At 40.0% G+C, this 16,708-nt stretch overlaps 1 protein-coding gene across 1 annotated transcript; it reads left to right on the forward strand.

Moving 5' to 3' along the window:
• Window positions 1-1,660: 1,660 nt before the first annotated feature.
• Window positions 1,661-8,760, forward strand: LOC134347657 (uncharacterized). The gene is made up of 12 exons (XM_063050025.1): window positions 1,661-1,847; window positions 1,986-2,089; window positions 2,618-2,746; window positions 3,373-3,501; window positions 3,618-3,662; window positions 5,147-5,191; window positions 6,057-6,101; window positions 6,302-6,343; window positions 6,949-6,993; window positions 7,572-7,616; window positions 8,547-8,591; window positions 8,724-8,760. Exons 1-12 carry the CDS (start codon window positions 1,661-1,663, stop codon window positions 8,751-8,753), a joined length of 891 nt encoding a protein of 296 aa, XP_062906095.1. The 3' UTR covers window positions 8,754-8,760.
• The last annotated feature ends 7,948 nt before the right edge of the window (window positions 8,761-16,708 follow it).

The following is a 16,708-nucleotide window of genomic DNA, read 5'->3' on the forward strand; positions in this document are numbered from 1 at the left end:
TGCGGCTTTCTATATATTGGCGAAACCCGACGCAGACTGGGAGATCATTTCGCTGGACACCTACGCTCTGTCCGCCAGAGAAAGCAGGATCTCCCAGTGGCCACACATTTTAATTCCACGTCCCATTCCCATTCTGATATGTCTATCCACAGCCTCCTCTACTGTAAAGATGAAGCCACACTCAGGTTGGAGGAACAACACCTTATATTCCATCTGAGTAGCCTCCAACCTGATGACATGAACAGTGACTTCTCAAACTTCCGCTAATGCCCCACCTCCCCCTCGTACCCCATCCGTTATTTATTTATATACACACATTCTTTCTCTCTCTCTCCTTTTTCTCCCTCTGTCCCTCTCACTATACCCCTTGCCCATCCACTGGGTTTTTCCCCCCCTCCCCCTTTACTTTCTCCCTGGACCTCCTGTCCCATGATCCTCTCATATCCCTTTTGCCAATCAACTGTCCAGCTCTTGGCTCCATCCCTCCCCCTCCTGTCTTCTCCTATCATTTTGGATCTCCCCTCCCCCTCCCACTTTCAAATCTCTTACTAGCTCTTCTTTTAGTTAGTCCTGACGAAGGGTCTGGGCCCGAAACGTCGACTGTAACTCTTCCTAGAGATGCTGCCTGGCCTGCTGCGTTCACCAGCAACTTTGATGTGTGTTGCTTGAATTTCCAGCATCTGCAGAATTCCTCGTGTTTGAACATTCAGAGGTGTCTCCCACTGTAGATATGCAATTTAAGGGAAGCATTGTCAACTCAAATAATTGAAAGCAAACAATGTCATTGTAACCACTGAAATTGTATAAAATCACTTCCTGTTATCTTGATCTTAAGTTAACAAAAATGTGATGTACCTGAGGGTTTGTGAAACTTTACTGAGAGTGTCTCCAGAATGATGGCTGCTTGTGGCGCTGAATAAAGATTCTATATCACCAGCTTCAATGTCTCTCTGGTGACGTTGTTCACAGTCCAAACAATGTGAAGAATGGACATTTGGGTCAAATATGAGCCCTGGGATGAATGGCAGGAACTGGGGGAAAAGGATCAGGGAGAACAGAAACTGCTTAATGTAGAAAGCTGTTGCAGGAAGGACTTGAATTTGGCAGCTGACCTGAATAAACCATGGAAGGTAACATACCAGTGAATTCAGTCAACCTCCTGGGGTAATGATAAATACAGCAACATTGCCCCCTAGACTTGCGAGTGCCAAATCCAACCTGAACATATTCCAGCAAGTTACATTTTATAATATCCCACTCATTTAAGCAACCTCTTCACGAAGATGATAGAAACCTTAAAGAAAAATGTCCACAAAAAATGAAACACTGTTCTGATCAATAATGTTGTTAGCAGTAGAATCCCAGAGATTAACTTTCAATTATTGGAAAGTGCAGGAAATTCCTGAAATTAGCAACCCTGTTCTAATTGAAAGAAACATAGATGTAATTCCTTTGAATTGAGAGCTGCCTTGTTCAGATTTGTGATGACAATTTCCTCTCTTTGGTTAGTTTATTATTTCAAACTCTAAGGAATAAAACCTGATTTCACTCTTTTCCCACCAAATCTAAACATGATGACGATACAAGGAGGCGGCTTTGCCAATATTATTGCCCCCCTTTCATCTGGTTCCTGTGCCCACGACTTTCAAGCTAGGTAAATATGAGTCAGTGTTTGAATGTGGTGGTGGTGCAAGATATAAAGACCCAAGGCAGTGAGGTGAAAGCAGATCGATCGAGAGAGAGAAGCAGCTTCTTCACTCTGAGAAACCAGCTAGCTGATTCCATACAAGGCAGAATGAAATCCTTCCTGCTCACCATCATTGCCGTGCAGATCCTCCACTGCTTAGGTAGGTTCTGGGGTGAGTGGGACCCCCAGAGAGTGGGACCTCAAAGAACAATGAGTTATTGGTAATGAGCTCCGGTCAGTGATACTTCATGCATGGGTAAAGGGAGTATTTGATAAAATATTCTTTCTCTCTCTTCAGGAGTGCCTGTCCCTGAGGATGCTCTGAGAGCCTCAGTTCTGAAGCTGAATGAAATTACTAAGGTTACCAATCTCTGTGGTATCACTGGAAGAAGGGTAGCAAATGTAAGTGTGTCCTTGTTTCAAGTGTGTTTCACAGACTGAATATTATTAGAAGAAGAGGAATATTTTAGAAGAATACCATTGAGCACAGTTAGACACTTTATTGCATATGAGAAGAATATTAAGCATGCTCAACTTTTCATGAAATTCAGTTCAATTATTTAAATTCTAAATCTGTATTTGGTTTTAGAGACTGGAGTAACCTTTGGAACTGTGATTTGAAATTTCATCCAACTTTGGGATTTATTTTCTTCTGAAATATTTCTAAATCCTGAATTTCCTGTCATTAATTGTTCATTAATTTCCTGTAGAAAATGAAGGCTCCAGAACATTGTTCATTTTGCACAATGAGGGGCAAAGAATTAAACTTACGCTCAGATGCGTTAAATCTTTTGTCCCTGTTACATTGTCATTCTGACTGTCAAATGTAAGCATCTGAATGGAATACAGGCCTCTTTTGTTCTAAGCTGTATCTGACCAGTTATGGATGGCAAATGTGGTAACATATTCATGACTTGTTTCTGTTAATAGACCTATCGCACAGGTAAACTGTCATACAGTGTGGATTTAACATTCTCTGTGAAAGAAACCATCTGCTCCAAGAATTCTGGACTGGAATTTGATGATCCCAGCTGCTATTTCCGTCCCAAAAATATCGCTGTAAGTCCTGTGCTATTCTGTGACATCAAACGCTTCTTCTGAGTAGTAAGTTATACTGTAGTATTGAAATACCTGAAATCAGTATCTCCTGGGTCATCTGGTACAAAGATCCCTGAATACCAATTAATATCAAGAGAAAGGACTTGAGATACTAAGATGCACCGTTGAAATGGCCTCACAACTCCAGGTTCAATCCCGATTTTGGGTGATGTCTGTGTGGTCGTGTATGTTCTCCATGTGACTGCATGGGTTTTGTCTAACATCCAATGACATGTTGGTTGGTAGGATAATTGCCCTTAGCGTGAGTGGCTGGTAAAAGTATTGTGGGAGTGGGGCGAAGATGATAGAGATGTTAGAGGAACAATGGTACTTGTGTAGCTCAGTGCTTGCTTGTCACCACAGATGCAGTAGCCTGAAGGACCTGTTCCCATGTTGTATGATTTCATGAGTACTATATTAAATTTGCAAAAAAAACATAAATACTGAGATATGTCATAGAAACTGCCCGAAGTACTAAGCAACATCATAAGAAAATCTATGGAAAAAGCTGAAAATTGAGCTAAATGGCATTCTACTTCAAAACAAAATTTGCAATCATGTAATACATCATGTTATTCTAACAGGAGGAAGGGTTTTGCAAAAGCCATGTTGAATACTTTGCCGATAAGGTGGCTGACATTGAAGTGGAGTGTGAAGGTCTGAAGATAGTTATCAGTGAGAGTGACTCAACAGAATCAAGTGAAGCCATTATTGAGGTAACTTCACCTTTACACTGTTCAAGGCACTGGGATTTCTTAAAATGGGAGTTTATTTGCTGAATATTTCATTGGTTTCCTGGGCTAAAGATGTGAACATTACTCTTAACGTATAGGAAACATCTGAGTCAAGAGAGACATCATTTGAAGAAACATCAGATGTGAGTATTAACTGCTGACTTGATAAATGATTTTCACATTAATCTCAATTATGCAATAAGTATAAAATGTCACCATTAGTTTTGCCATAATTGATTCTGAGAGACCAGCTTATTTCTGTTCAAGGTGTTAGGAAAAGGGATTCATGTGCTTTATTCCAGTGGGAAATTTCTAACATTTTCAAAGGATTTTAGAATTCCCCCGATCCTGAGGTAACTTTTTTCCATGAAGTCAAAGCTAACTGAAAGTCTAAAGAATGAGATTTTTGTGATGCCATTATTTGTAGAACATAAGCTTCTAGGGATCTCTAATAGTTGGTCCTTACTGAATAGGAAAGGTTTAAAACAATAAATACCAGTTGATGATCATATCACTCATCAACATATCCATTGACAGCAGAATATCAAAGGCTTAGTGAAGATATTTTCACTCTGACTGAGCTATTGCATCTGAGAAGTAAAATATCCCTGATTATCAATTCTATCTCTATAACATTATTTGTCACTTTGTAAATGTTTGCTATTTATCAAATGCAGTGTACAATCCTAAATTGAAAGTGTTAATATTGTAATACAGAGGATTCCTGTTAATTGGGCCGTTGTTACATCAGGGCAGCTGCTTTTTTGGGACAACACGTAAAGAAAAAAAACTAATCAAAAAAATATCTGGAATTCCCTTCATTTATTTGGGATACTATGCAATTTAATTGGGGCAGGAAACCATTGCCATATCATTTCTAACTAGCAGCAGTCATGTGCACTTGCGAGCTCATTAGACGTTACACCATGATTCAAGTAAGCAGTTTTTAAATAGCATCAGTTTTTAGTGTTCGTCTTAAAAAGCAGTGATTTTTGTCACTGATAGTTGGCAAGAAATTAACAGTGAGACAATTCAGAATTGTTTTGCTCACTGCAGTTTCAAGCAATCATGCTTGAAGATGCTAGAAATGGCCATAAGTAAAAATGAAAAGATTTTATGACTTCAACAAGTTGGGAACTATGAAGAATTTGAAGGTGTTGAAAATTGTCTTGAATGCTACAATCAAAATGAAGATTTAGAAGTTGCAATCATTGACAGCATTGTATGAAAGCAGTTCATTATCTGCTCTACGTTTTTGCGCTGATTTTGTTCATTTACAGTCAAAAGAACATAACACAGATTAATTCCTTCATTGATAAGTATTAGCAGCTAATACAGAGTTTTATAATATGGTAGTAGCATTAGTAGTATTTTAATTCATTCTCTATTCATTTAAATATATAATTTGTTACTCAGTTTGTCTTTGTTATACTATTTTAACTATTTCCATGAAACATCAGCTAATTAGGGCAGCCACTTAATTGGGCCAAAATGGACTGGTCCTGATGTGTCCCAATTAACCAGAATCCACTGTACAATTATTTTTAGGTATTTTTTACAAATGTGAAGCATATACATAATTTATCAATTACCTCTTCATTAAACATAAAATAATATCTTAATACAGGTGGAAAGCAAATCAGTCGAGTATTCATTGGAAGAGCCATCAAATGTAAGTTTAAGCTAATGATTCTTAAATATAATATGTCATCAAGATAGAATCTGAGGACTTCAGTTATTGGTTGAAACCCCCAGGAACAGTAAGAGAGAAAGAGACTGTCCAGGCACTAGCAGCATCAAGGCAATTAATGCTGATGCCTTCCTGACAGCAGCCACACATTGAATCTCCTCTTTCAATGTACACTATTCAATAGTTCTGAGGGAAATCAACCCAGCTAGTGGGAAATCTCACCCCCATCATTGATCTTGCAGTTCTACAATTCCAGGGTTGTGTTGATGCATTGCTACAGTGGAACATGAGATACCTGGTGAAGCCTTCCCACTCTCCAAGGTTCAGTCAAGATTTATAAAATTAGGACTTTTTTCCCCCAATTGCATAGGGGGATGAGGGGAGATTTGATATAAGTATACAAAATCATGAGGGACATTGATAGGGGAAATTCAACCAAGCTTTTCCCACTAAAATTGGGTGAGATGAGAACCAGAGATCATGGGTTAAGTGTGAAAGGTGAAATCTTTAAGGGGAACAAGAGGGGGAACTTCTTCACTCAGAGGGTGGTGAGAGTGAGGAGCAAGCTCCCAGCAGAAGTGGTGGATGTGAGTTTGATTTCAACATTTAAGAGACATTTCCTAAGTACATGGTTATGGTCCGGGTGCAGGTCAATGGGATGAGGTAGGTTAATAGTTCAGCATCGACCAGATGGGCCAAAAGGCCCATTTCCGTGCTGTAGTGTTCTATGACTTCTAAACTCTCATTAATAACCTAATAGTCAAATCTTATACACGCTGGGAAATAGTTTTTAAGATGGCACTTTGGTCTTCTGTGCTGAAATGTAAATATTAATATTTCTTTACAGGACCAAACAGAGTCAGAGGACACAACTCTGGAAGAGACAACAGATGTGAGTACTAGTTGGAACTTTGCAAGATGATTTTTCTGTTGATACTGAATACTGAGCCATTGAATACAACTGAGAATATACCATAACTAACAATTCTATATTCGTAACATTTTGACAGTTTTTGAATATTTTAAATATATAATTGAAAAACAGGTATCAATACACTTTTTGCTAAACTTATGAATATTATTCCAATATAGGCACAAAGCAAGTCAGAAGAAACACCATGGGAATCTTTAAAAGTAAGTTTAATCTGGGAAGTTTTATTTTCTGATTCTTAACTACAAAAAATGTGAAACGGATTAAGCTCTCAGAATCTTTTCAGAGTCAGAGGCATTTACTTATTCACATATCCCATAAATAGAAAAGGGGATATGGTGCTCACTTGCTGTTGGGTGTTCACTAACCACATGAGTTTGTTCTTCACTGAATCTGCGGTGACATAAGATAATCAAGAGCACACTCCCCTGACAACAATCAGCACACGTACAGCTGATAGCTTTCTGAAAAAAGCCTCATTTATGTTCCCCTCATCTAAGGGTCAAGTTCTGTGGAAGTTCAATACAGCAGAGACCAGTTGATGGGAGTGGTTGTCTCAGTTAGATTATCCCATGACCCTACCCCTCTCTGCATGAAGGATATACTAACCATTGCCACAATGCACCATAATAGGTACTTGGTGAGAACTTCTCCAATCCAATGCTTAGCAATGAGCTGAAATTCCAAAATGTTCAGATTTAATAATAGCTCATTTGTAACTTAACATATAATTAATTGGTAACAATTGAACTCTTATGGCTCTTTGCTCTCCTATGCCAATTTTTAAAATATTAATATTTTCACACAGGTCAAAACCAGATCAATAGAGACATCACTGGAGGAGACATCAGATGTGAGTATAAACTGGGGACTTGTCAGATGATTTTCTTGGAGATCTTGCTTTTGGGCAATAAAATATGAAGTCCTGAATTTCAGTTTCGGGGCAGACTGAGAGAGCAATTTCATTTTAATTCAAAACTCCAGGGTGGGTTTACAATGTTTGTAAAGGGATTGTTGAATTGACTCCAATATAGGATGAGTTGGTTCTCGAAAGATAAGCTGAATACCAAATTGCAAGGAAAAGTATCAAAGACAGAATTTTTATACTCAAAACAAAGAAAAACACCAAGTACTCATCCTTCCTGATGCAGAATAGCAGGGTTAATACAAGAGATACTGATGGATGGGATGTGTCCCTATCGTTACATAACTATTGACCCTAGAGTCCATATACCAGTTCTGTACTGATCAATACAGTACACAGTAGAACAAGAGAGGTTTGGTGAGGACTTCTTTATCACAATAACAAGTCACTGAATTACAGCTTTGATATGTCCACATCAAACTAATTTAATTTCAAAATCATTTGCTGAAGTTAATTTATCATTTACCAAATGTATTCATTAATCCTGTCCTGATGCTTTCATACAGATGAGAAGCAGATCAGAGGAGACATATCTCCAGGAATCTTCAAATGTAAGTTTAAGCTGAGAGTTTTATCTGCTTACTTTCTCGTATAGCAAGTTGGTGGGATGGTGCAGGCGTTTAGCTAGTAGATCTGCTGTCTAAACACTCCAGCGACCCAAATTCCACACAGACCCATGTTCTCCCCACAATTATATGGGTTTCCAGAAGGTGCTCCAGGTTTATTTCACACCCAAAGACATACAAGTCGGTGGATTACTTATGGGAGTGTGGATGAATGGCAAAATCTGTGGCAGCAAATCGGAATGTGGGGAAGATAGGCACGGGGAAAACTGAGACAGAGATTAGATTGCAGGCTGACAGAGACTCAGTAAGCTGAAACAGCCTCAACTTCAAGTTCAAGGGTATAAAATTAACTTTTTACAGCATTAGTACAGAATATTATAGCCTCTTTTTATGTCATAAGGGAACATGGAGATAATACGGAAATTTGAACCGTCAGAAAAGAATCTGAAGTTTACATTTAAGTGCAGTGATTCAGCTCTTATTGAATTCTCTACAACTATGACCAGAGGGTTGTTGGGTGAAGCTGAGCTTTTGCTCCCTAAACTTTAGAGTAACCCAGATCAATTACCCTAATAGCACCAATGGTCTGTGGATACGTAAAACTAATGGATTCCTAAAAGCAGCCCATCTTACATTCTCCTCACGTAATTATCAGTTCTAGGGAAGTTCAGAACTATAGTGATTAATTGATGGAATATTCCTCCAACATTAGAATAGCTATTGACCCCTCCTATACTGACAATTTCTGCACAACAGAAATTCAAACTTCATTGAAGGTATTTTAACTCTAACATTGAGCAAATGAACGGTACCTCAGGAATATAAGTTGTTCTCACCTCCCGACTTACACCCAGATATTATTTATGCTTTTTGTTTAGAAATGATTCTAAAAATATATACATTATTTTCATTCAGGAGAGAATCCAATCAACAGAATTATCACATGAAGAATATTCACATGTAAGTATAACTGTGTCAGATAATTGCCTTGCTATTATTATCACAAATACAAAAATTATTCTAAAAATAACTATATTTCTTGTATATAAATTACTACTACTATAACAGTTCTGTTAATTCCATCCATCCTAGGAATACGAGGATCCATGGTTCCATCACTAATCAGAAAGAAGCATCTGAAAGTTCAAATTCTATGTGAACACATGAAAGTTTGGTTCCGATTAAAGAAAATGTTGTCAATTTTTTTCATATATAAGACCAAGGGGCCTGGGGCTCCTAACTGTACATAAAATGTACCTAGGGATATCTATACATTGTAAATGTTCTGTATATTGGTGTGTAATGTTGTATTGTATACTATGGATCAAATTAAAATTATAAAGGATTTATTCACATGTTCTTTGAAACAAGTTTTTCATTCTACTAATTATATTTGAATTAGGCTGTTGCACACAGACAGGATTTGTCAGTCTACAGATAATTAGGATGAGCTGCATACTTAGCTGATTGAAGACTGGTGTGGAGATGTGTGAGCGGTATTGCAGTGGCCCAAACTAAAATTTAAAGTCTCCACGTTTCCTGATCCAGAATCTAGCATTAGCTCAGTGAACTCTTTTGTGAGCACAGAATCTTGCATCTTGAGTCAAAGTGACCAGACAACATTTTTCTGTCTCATTTTATTGGAAGAAAACGCTTTGTCCTGAAAATACTTACTGTAAGGTTATTGGTATGAATGATCTCTGACCTAAATATACAAAAGTTATGAGGGTTATAGATAGAGGTATTTACCACTCAATTGGTGAGCCTAGAACTTGAGATCGTAGGATTAGTGTGCAAGTTGTGATATTGAAAGGAAATCTGAAGGAGATCTAGTTCATCTGTGGAAATGGTGGATGCAGGTTCAATCGTAACATTTAAGATAAGTTTGGATAGGTACATTGATGAGAGAGGTGTGGAGGGCTATGATCCAGATGCATGTGGGTGGGACGAGGCAGATAACCACGCCAGCATGGACTAGATGGGTCAACAGGCTTATTCTGTGCTGTAGTGCTCTATAACTCTATGATACTAATCTGCTGAAAGCAGCAAGAAGACTTGCAGGATAATGGGACAATGTGAATGGGACAATGGCATATCCAGACCAGTCAACACTATGAGGTCCTCCATTAAAATTTCAGGACGAGTGTCTACGTTAAGATGGCCATCGCATAGACTCATCAGGCAGCACCCTGATATAGCCATGCACACACAATCCTGTCATTCAGCCAATATTCAAAGCTCCTCCATAATGGTATGTTTCTCATATCTCTCATCTGACAGCTCCAAAGAAGATGGCAATTCAAAGACATACACTTTGAATTGCCAACTAAGAGAGTAAGGCCTCTGAGAGTTTTTAAAATAAACTACATTAAATCTAATGAAAACTGGTCTTACACAGGCAAGGAGCCCCTGCTTATCACCACACATTACAGACTTCCTATCGGATCGCCAGCAGGTGGTAAGGATGGGCGCCCTTACCTCTGCCCCTCTGTCCCTCAGCACAGGTGCTTCTTAGGGTTGTGTCCTGAGTCCCCTTCTCTACTCCCTTTACACCCACGAGTGTACTGACACACACAGCTCCAATCTGCAGATCAAATTTGCAGATAACACGAGTTTGATCAGCCTTATTTCTAGTGGTGATGAGATAGTCCACAGAGGAGAGGTTAATACCCTGACTCAGTGGTGCCAAGATAACAACCTTTCCCTCAATGTCCAAAAAACAAAAGAGCTGATTGTGAATTACAGGAGGAATGGAGACAGGCTTGGCCTGATCAATATCAATGGGACTGCAGTGGAGAGGGTGAATAGTTTCAAGTTCCTCGTATACACATCACTGATGATCTCCCCTGGACTGTACTCACCGGATTTGTGGCAAAAAAAAACCACAAAAACGTCTCTTCCACCTCAGGCGGCTGAAGTTCAGCATGAGCCCTCAAATCCTCAAGAGCTTCTACAGGGGCACCATTGAGACCATACTGACTGGCTGTATCACCACCTGGTATGGGAACTGTACCAACCTTGATTGCTGGGCCCAGTGCATCTGTGGATGTCAGCTTCCCTCCATTGAGGACATTTATAGCAGCAGGTGCAGAAAGAAGGCCTGAAGGATCATCAGGGACACCAGTCACCCCAACCATGAACTGTTTCAGCTGCTTCCATCTGGCAAACAGTACCATAGTATTAAAGCCAGGACCAACAGGCCATGGGACAGCTTCTTTCTACATGCCATTCGACTTTTAAATTCACATTGCAATAGAGTCATAACACAAAGATTATTACTCCCTCACATTGTGGGATGGATGTAAGATTTAAATAAATTCTAAATTCTGGGGAGTAAAGCCCAAACCTATTCAACCTTTCCCTAAAACTCAGATCCTCAAGTGCAAGAAACAACTTTGTAAATTTTCTCTGCACTCTTTCAATCATATTTACATCTTTTCTGTAGGTAGTTGACCAAACCTGGACACAATACTGCAAGTTGGGTTTCACCAACGTCTTATATGTTATCAAGGCCAATGTGAAGCAAGTTTCCTTTATGACCATATTTACCTGTGATGCCACCTTCAAGGAATTATGGATCTGTATTCCCAGATTCCTCTGTTCTACCACACTCCTCAGTGCCCTACCACTCACCATGTAAGACCCACCCTATTTGGTCCTCTCCAAGTGCAACACATTGCACATGTCTGAATTAAATTCAATCTGTCATTTTCAGCCATTTCACCAACTGGTTCAGAACCCACCACAAGCTTTAATAGTCTTCTTCACTGTACACTACATCCCCAATCTTGGTGTCTTCCACAAATTTACTGTTCCAGTTAACCACATTATTATCCAGATCGACGATATAGATGAGAAACAACGATGGACCCTGCACTGATCCCTGCGGTACACCACAAGTCACAGGCCTCCAGTCAGAGAGGCAACCATCTACAACCACTCTCTGACTTATTCCGCAAAGCCAATGTCTAATCTAATTTACTACCTCTTCTTGAATACCAAGCAACCAAATCTTCTTGACCAACTTCCTGTGCGGGACCTTATCAAAGGCCTTGCGAAAGTTCATGTAGACAACATCCACTGCCTCGCTTTCATCCAGTTTCCTGGTAATTTCCTCTATAACATTGGTTAAGCATGACTTACCATGCACAAAGCCACGTTGATTGTCCATAATCAATCCCTGTCTATATAAATACTTATATATCCAATTCCTGAGAATATCTTCCAATAATTTTCCCTCTGCTAATGTCAGGCTCACTTGCCTATTCTCAGAGCCTTTCTCAAATAATACAACAACAATAGCTATCATCGAAACCTCCAGCACCTCACCTGTTGCTAAGGATGTTTTGAATAGCTCTGCTAGGGCCCCTGCAATTTCTGCACGCCTCCCACAGGGTCAGAGGGAACATATCATCAGGCCCTGGGGATTTATCCACCCTCAAGACAGCAAAGACCTCCTCCTGTGTAATCTGCATAGGGTCCACAACCTTGCTGCTGCTTTGTCTCACTTCTATAGTGTCTCACCTGAGTAAATACAGATGCAAAATACCCACTTAAAATCTCCTCCTTCTCTTTTACCTCCACACATAGATTACCATTCTGATCTTCCAGAGGACCAACTTAGTCCCTTGCAATCTTTTTGCTCATAATTTATCTGTAGAAGCCTTCAGGATTCTCCTTCACCTTGCCTGCTCAAGCAACCTCATGTCTTCTTTTAGCCGTCCTGATTTCCTTCTTAAGTGTTCTAATGCATTCCTTATACTCAAGTATCTCATTTGTTCCTGCCTGCCTTTACTTGCTATATACCTCCTTCTTTTTCTTAACCAGAGCCTCAATATCTCTCGAAAACCAAGGTTCCATAAATCTGTTATCCTTGCCTTTTATTCTGACAGGAATATATGAACTCTGTTCTCTCAAAATTTACTTCTGAAGGCCTTCCACTTATCTAGTATACCTTGGCCAGAAAATAGCCTGTGCCAATCAACACCTGGCAGATCCTTTCTGATACCATCAAAATTGGCCTTTCTCCAATTCAGCATCTCAACACAATCCCACATCTATCCCTTCCATAATTGCCCTGAAACTAATGGCATTATGATCATCAGATGCAAAGCAGTCTGCAATCACTCTACAAATTTGCTCCTTTAAGTCCCGCAATGTTGGGTAGTGCATAATATAATCCCATTAACATGGTCATACCTTTCTCTGTTCTACCCATAAAGCCTCACTAGACATGCTCTCCAGTCTGTCCTGACTGAGTACTGCCATGACATTTTCCTTGACAAGTTATTCTGCTCCTCCCTCTTTAATCCCATGCATTTGAATTCCCAAAATGCACCATCACACATAGTCCAGATTCAGCAACTTCTGCCATTTCTCCACCCCTTTCTGTCCTCCAGCGGAGCAACACAGTAACATAGTGGTTAGCATGATGCTGCTACAGTGACAGCAATCGCTGACTGAGGTTCAATTCCTGCCACTGCCTGTAAGAATTCTATACATTCTCCCCATAACCAAATGAGTTTCCTCCTTGTGCTTCAGTTTCCTCCCATATACCAAAGACATAAGGTTATGGTCAGTAAGTTGTGAGCATGTTATGTTGGTGCCAAAAGCATGGCAAAGAAACCAATAGATCCTTCTGCTATTTCTCTACCTCTTTCTCCCCTCCATTGGGGCAGCACAGTAGCATAGCGGTCAGCGTAACACAAATACAGCACCAGTGATCACGGATTGGGTTTCAATTCATGCCTATGCCTGTAAGAAGTCTGTACGTTCTTCCCATGACAGTGTGGGTTTCCTTCGGGTGCTCCACTTTCCTCCCACATTCCAAAGACATACAGTTACGGTTACTAAGTTGTGGACCTGCTATGTTGGTGCAGAAGCATTGCGACACTTTTGAGGCTGTCCAGCACAAACCTTGCTGATTTGATTTGAGGCAACAATGCATTTCACTGACTGTTTCAATGTTTCAATATACAAGTGACAAATGAAACTATTCTCCATCTTTATAAATATATGACTGATCTTATTCCTGCCATATCCTTTGACAACTTTCTTCACAATCCACTATTCCACCAGTTTTTGAGCTGTCTGAAAACTTACTAGTGTGATCATCTACATTTTCCATAAGACCATATGTCCATAAGACATAGGAGCAGAATTAGGCCATTTGGCCCATCAAGACTGCTCTGCCATTCATCATGGCTGATCCTTTTTTCGCCTCCTCAACCATATTTCCCGGCCTTCTCCCCGTAACCTTTGATGCCATGTCCAATCAAGAACCTATCAATCTTGGCCTTAAATACACCCAACGACCTGGCCTCCACCACTGCCTGTGGTATCAAATTCCACAAATTCACCACCCTCCAGCTAAAGAAATTTCTCTGCATCTCTGTTTTAAATGGACACCCCTCTATCCTGAGGCTGTGCCCTCTTGTCCTAGATTCCTCCACCATGGGAAACACCCTTTCCAAATCTACTCTGTCTAGGCCTTCTAATATTCAAAAAAGCTTCAATGACATCTACCTCCCCCATCCTTCTAAATGCCAATGAGTACAGATCGAGAGCCATCAAATATTTCTTGTATGATAACCCTTTAATTTTCAGAATCATCCTTGTGAACTGCCTCTGGACTCTCTCCAATTCCAGGAAACTTTTCTGAGATTAGAAGCCTAAAACTGTCCAAAATACTCAAGATGTGGCCTCACCAGTGCCTTATATAGCCTTAGCATCACATCCCCGCTCTTGTATACTAGACCTCCTAAAATGAATGCTAACATAGCATTTGCCTTCCTCACCACCGACTCAACTGACTTTAGGATGTCCTGCACAAGGACTCCCAATTCCTTTGCATTTCAAATTTTTGGATTTTCTCCCTTTTAGAAAATAGTCTGAACATTTATTTCTACTACCAAAGTGCATGGCCATGCGTTTTCCAACATCATATTTCATTCGGCACTCTCTTGGCCATTCTCCTAATCTGTCTAAGTCCTTCTGCAGCCTACCTATTTCCTCAAAACTACCTGCTTCTCCACCATTCCTAGTATCATCTGCAAACTTGGTATCAGAGCCATCTATTCCATCATCTAAATCATTGATATACAGCTTAAAAAGAACCTGTCCCAACACCGAACCCTGCGGAACACCACTAGTCACTGGCAGCCAACCAGACAAGAATCCTTTTATTCCCATCGCTGCCTCCTACCGATCAGCCAATGCTCTAACCATGCCAGAAACTTTCCTGTTACACCATAAGCTCTTAACATGGTAAGCAGCCTCACGTGTGGCACCTTGTCAAAGACCTTCTGAAAGTCCAAATATACAACATCCCCTTTATCTAGCCTACTTGTAATATCCTCAAAGAATTCTAACAGGTTTGTCAGGCAAGATGTTCCCTTACGGAAATCATGCTGACTTTGTCCTATCTTGTCCTGTATCACCAAGTACTCCATAACCTCATCCTTAACAATTGACTCCAACATCTTCCCAACCACTGAGGTCAGGCTAACTGGTCTATAATTTCCTTTCTGCTGCCTTCCTCCTTTCTTAAAGAGTGGAGTGACATTTGCAATTTTCCAGTCCTCTGGCACCATGCCGGAGTTCAATGAATTTTGAAAGATGATTGCTAATGCCTCCATAATCTCTAATGCTCCCTCCTTCAGAACCCTAGGTGCAGTTCATCTGGTCTGGGTGATTTATGTACCTTTAGGTCTTTCAGCTTTTTGAGCAACTCCTCCCTTGTAATAGTAACTGCACCCACACCACTTCCTTCACACACTACAGCATCTGCCACACTGCTAGTGTCTCCCACAGTGAAGACTGATGTGAAATATTCATTTAGTTAATCTGCCATCTCCTTGTTCCACCATTATTATTTCTCCAGCCTCATTTTCTAGCCATCCTATATCCACTCTCATCTCTCTCATTTTTACATACTTGAAAAAGCTTTTACTATCCACTTTGATATTGTTTGCTAGTTTGCTTTCATTTTTCATCTTTTACCTTTTAGTTGCTCTCTGTATGATTTTAAAGCTTCCCAATCTTCTATCTTCCCACTAATTTTTGGTTTGTTGTATGCCCTCTCTTTTGTTTTTACATTAGCTTTGACTCCTCTTGTCAGCCATGGTTGTACTATTTTATCATTTGAGTATTCCTTCATTTTTGAAATACATCCGTCCAGCACCTTCCCCATTTTTCCCAGAAAATCACACCAATACTGCTCTGCTATCATCCCTGCCAGCAGCTCCTTCCAATTTTCAGACATACTTTGGCCAACTGCTCTCTCATACCACTACAATTTCCTTTACTCCACTGAAATGCTGCTACATCAAACTTTACTTTCTCTCTATCAAATTTCAAGTTGAACTCAATCATATCATGATCACCGGCACCTAAGAGTTCTTTTACCTTAAGCTTTCCAATCACCTCCGGTTCATTACATAACCCCAGTCCAGTGTAGCTGATCCCCTCGTAGGCTCAACAACAAACTGCTCTGAAAAGTGATCTCATAGGCATTCAACAAACTCACTGTCTTGAGATGAATTACCAACCTGATTTTCCCAATCAACCTGCATGTTAAAATCTCCCATGACTATCATAACATTGTCCTTTTGACACATCTTTTCTATTTCCTGTTGTAATCAGTACTCTACATCCCAGCTATTGTTTGGAGGCCTGTATATAACTGCCATCAGACTCCTTTTACCCTTGCAGTTTCTTAACTCAACTCACAAGGATTTAACATGTTTCGATCCTATGTCACATCTTTCTACTGATTTGATGCCATTCTTTACCAGGAGATCCATGCCACCCCCTCTGCCAACCTTCCTATCCCTCGGATACAATGTGTAACCTTGGACATTCAGCTCCCATCTACAACCATCCTTCAGCCATGATTCAGTGATAGCCACAACATCATGCCTGACAATCACTAATAGTACAACAAGATCATCCACCTTATTTCTTATACTCTGTGCATTGACATATAACACTTTGAGTGCTGTAATTGTTACTCTTTTTGATTCTGCATCCTTAATACACTGATACTCACCCTGCTGGCTATCATCTGCCTACCCTTT

The sequence above is a fragment of the Mobula hypostoma genome, chromosome 6 (assembly GCF_963921235.1).
Source record: "Mobula hypostoma chromosome 6, sMobHyp1.1, whole genome shotgun sequence".
In the NCBI taxonomy this organism is placed as follows: Eukaryota; Metazoa; Chordata; class Chondrichthyes; order Myliobatiformes; family Myliobatidae; genus Mobula; species Mobula hypostoma.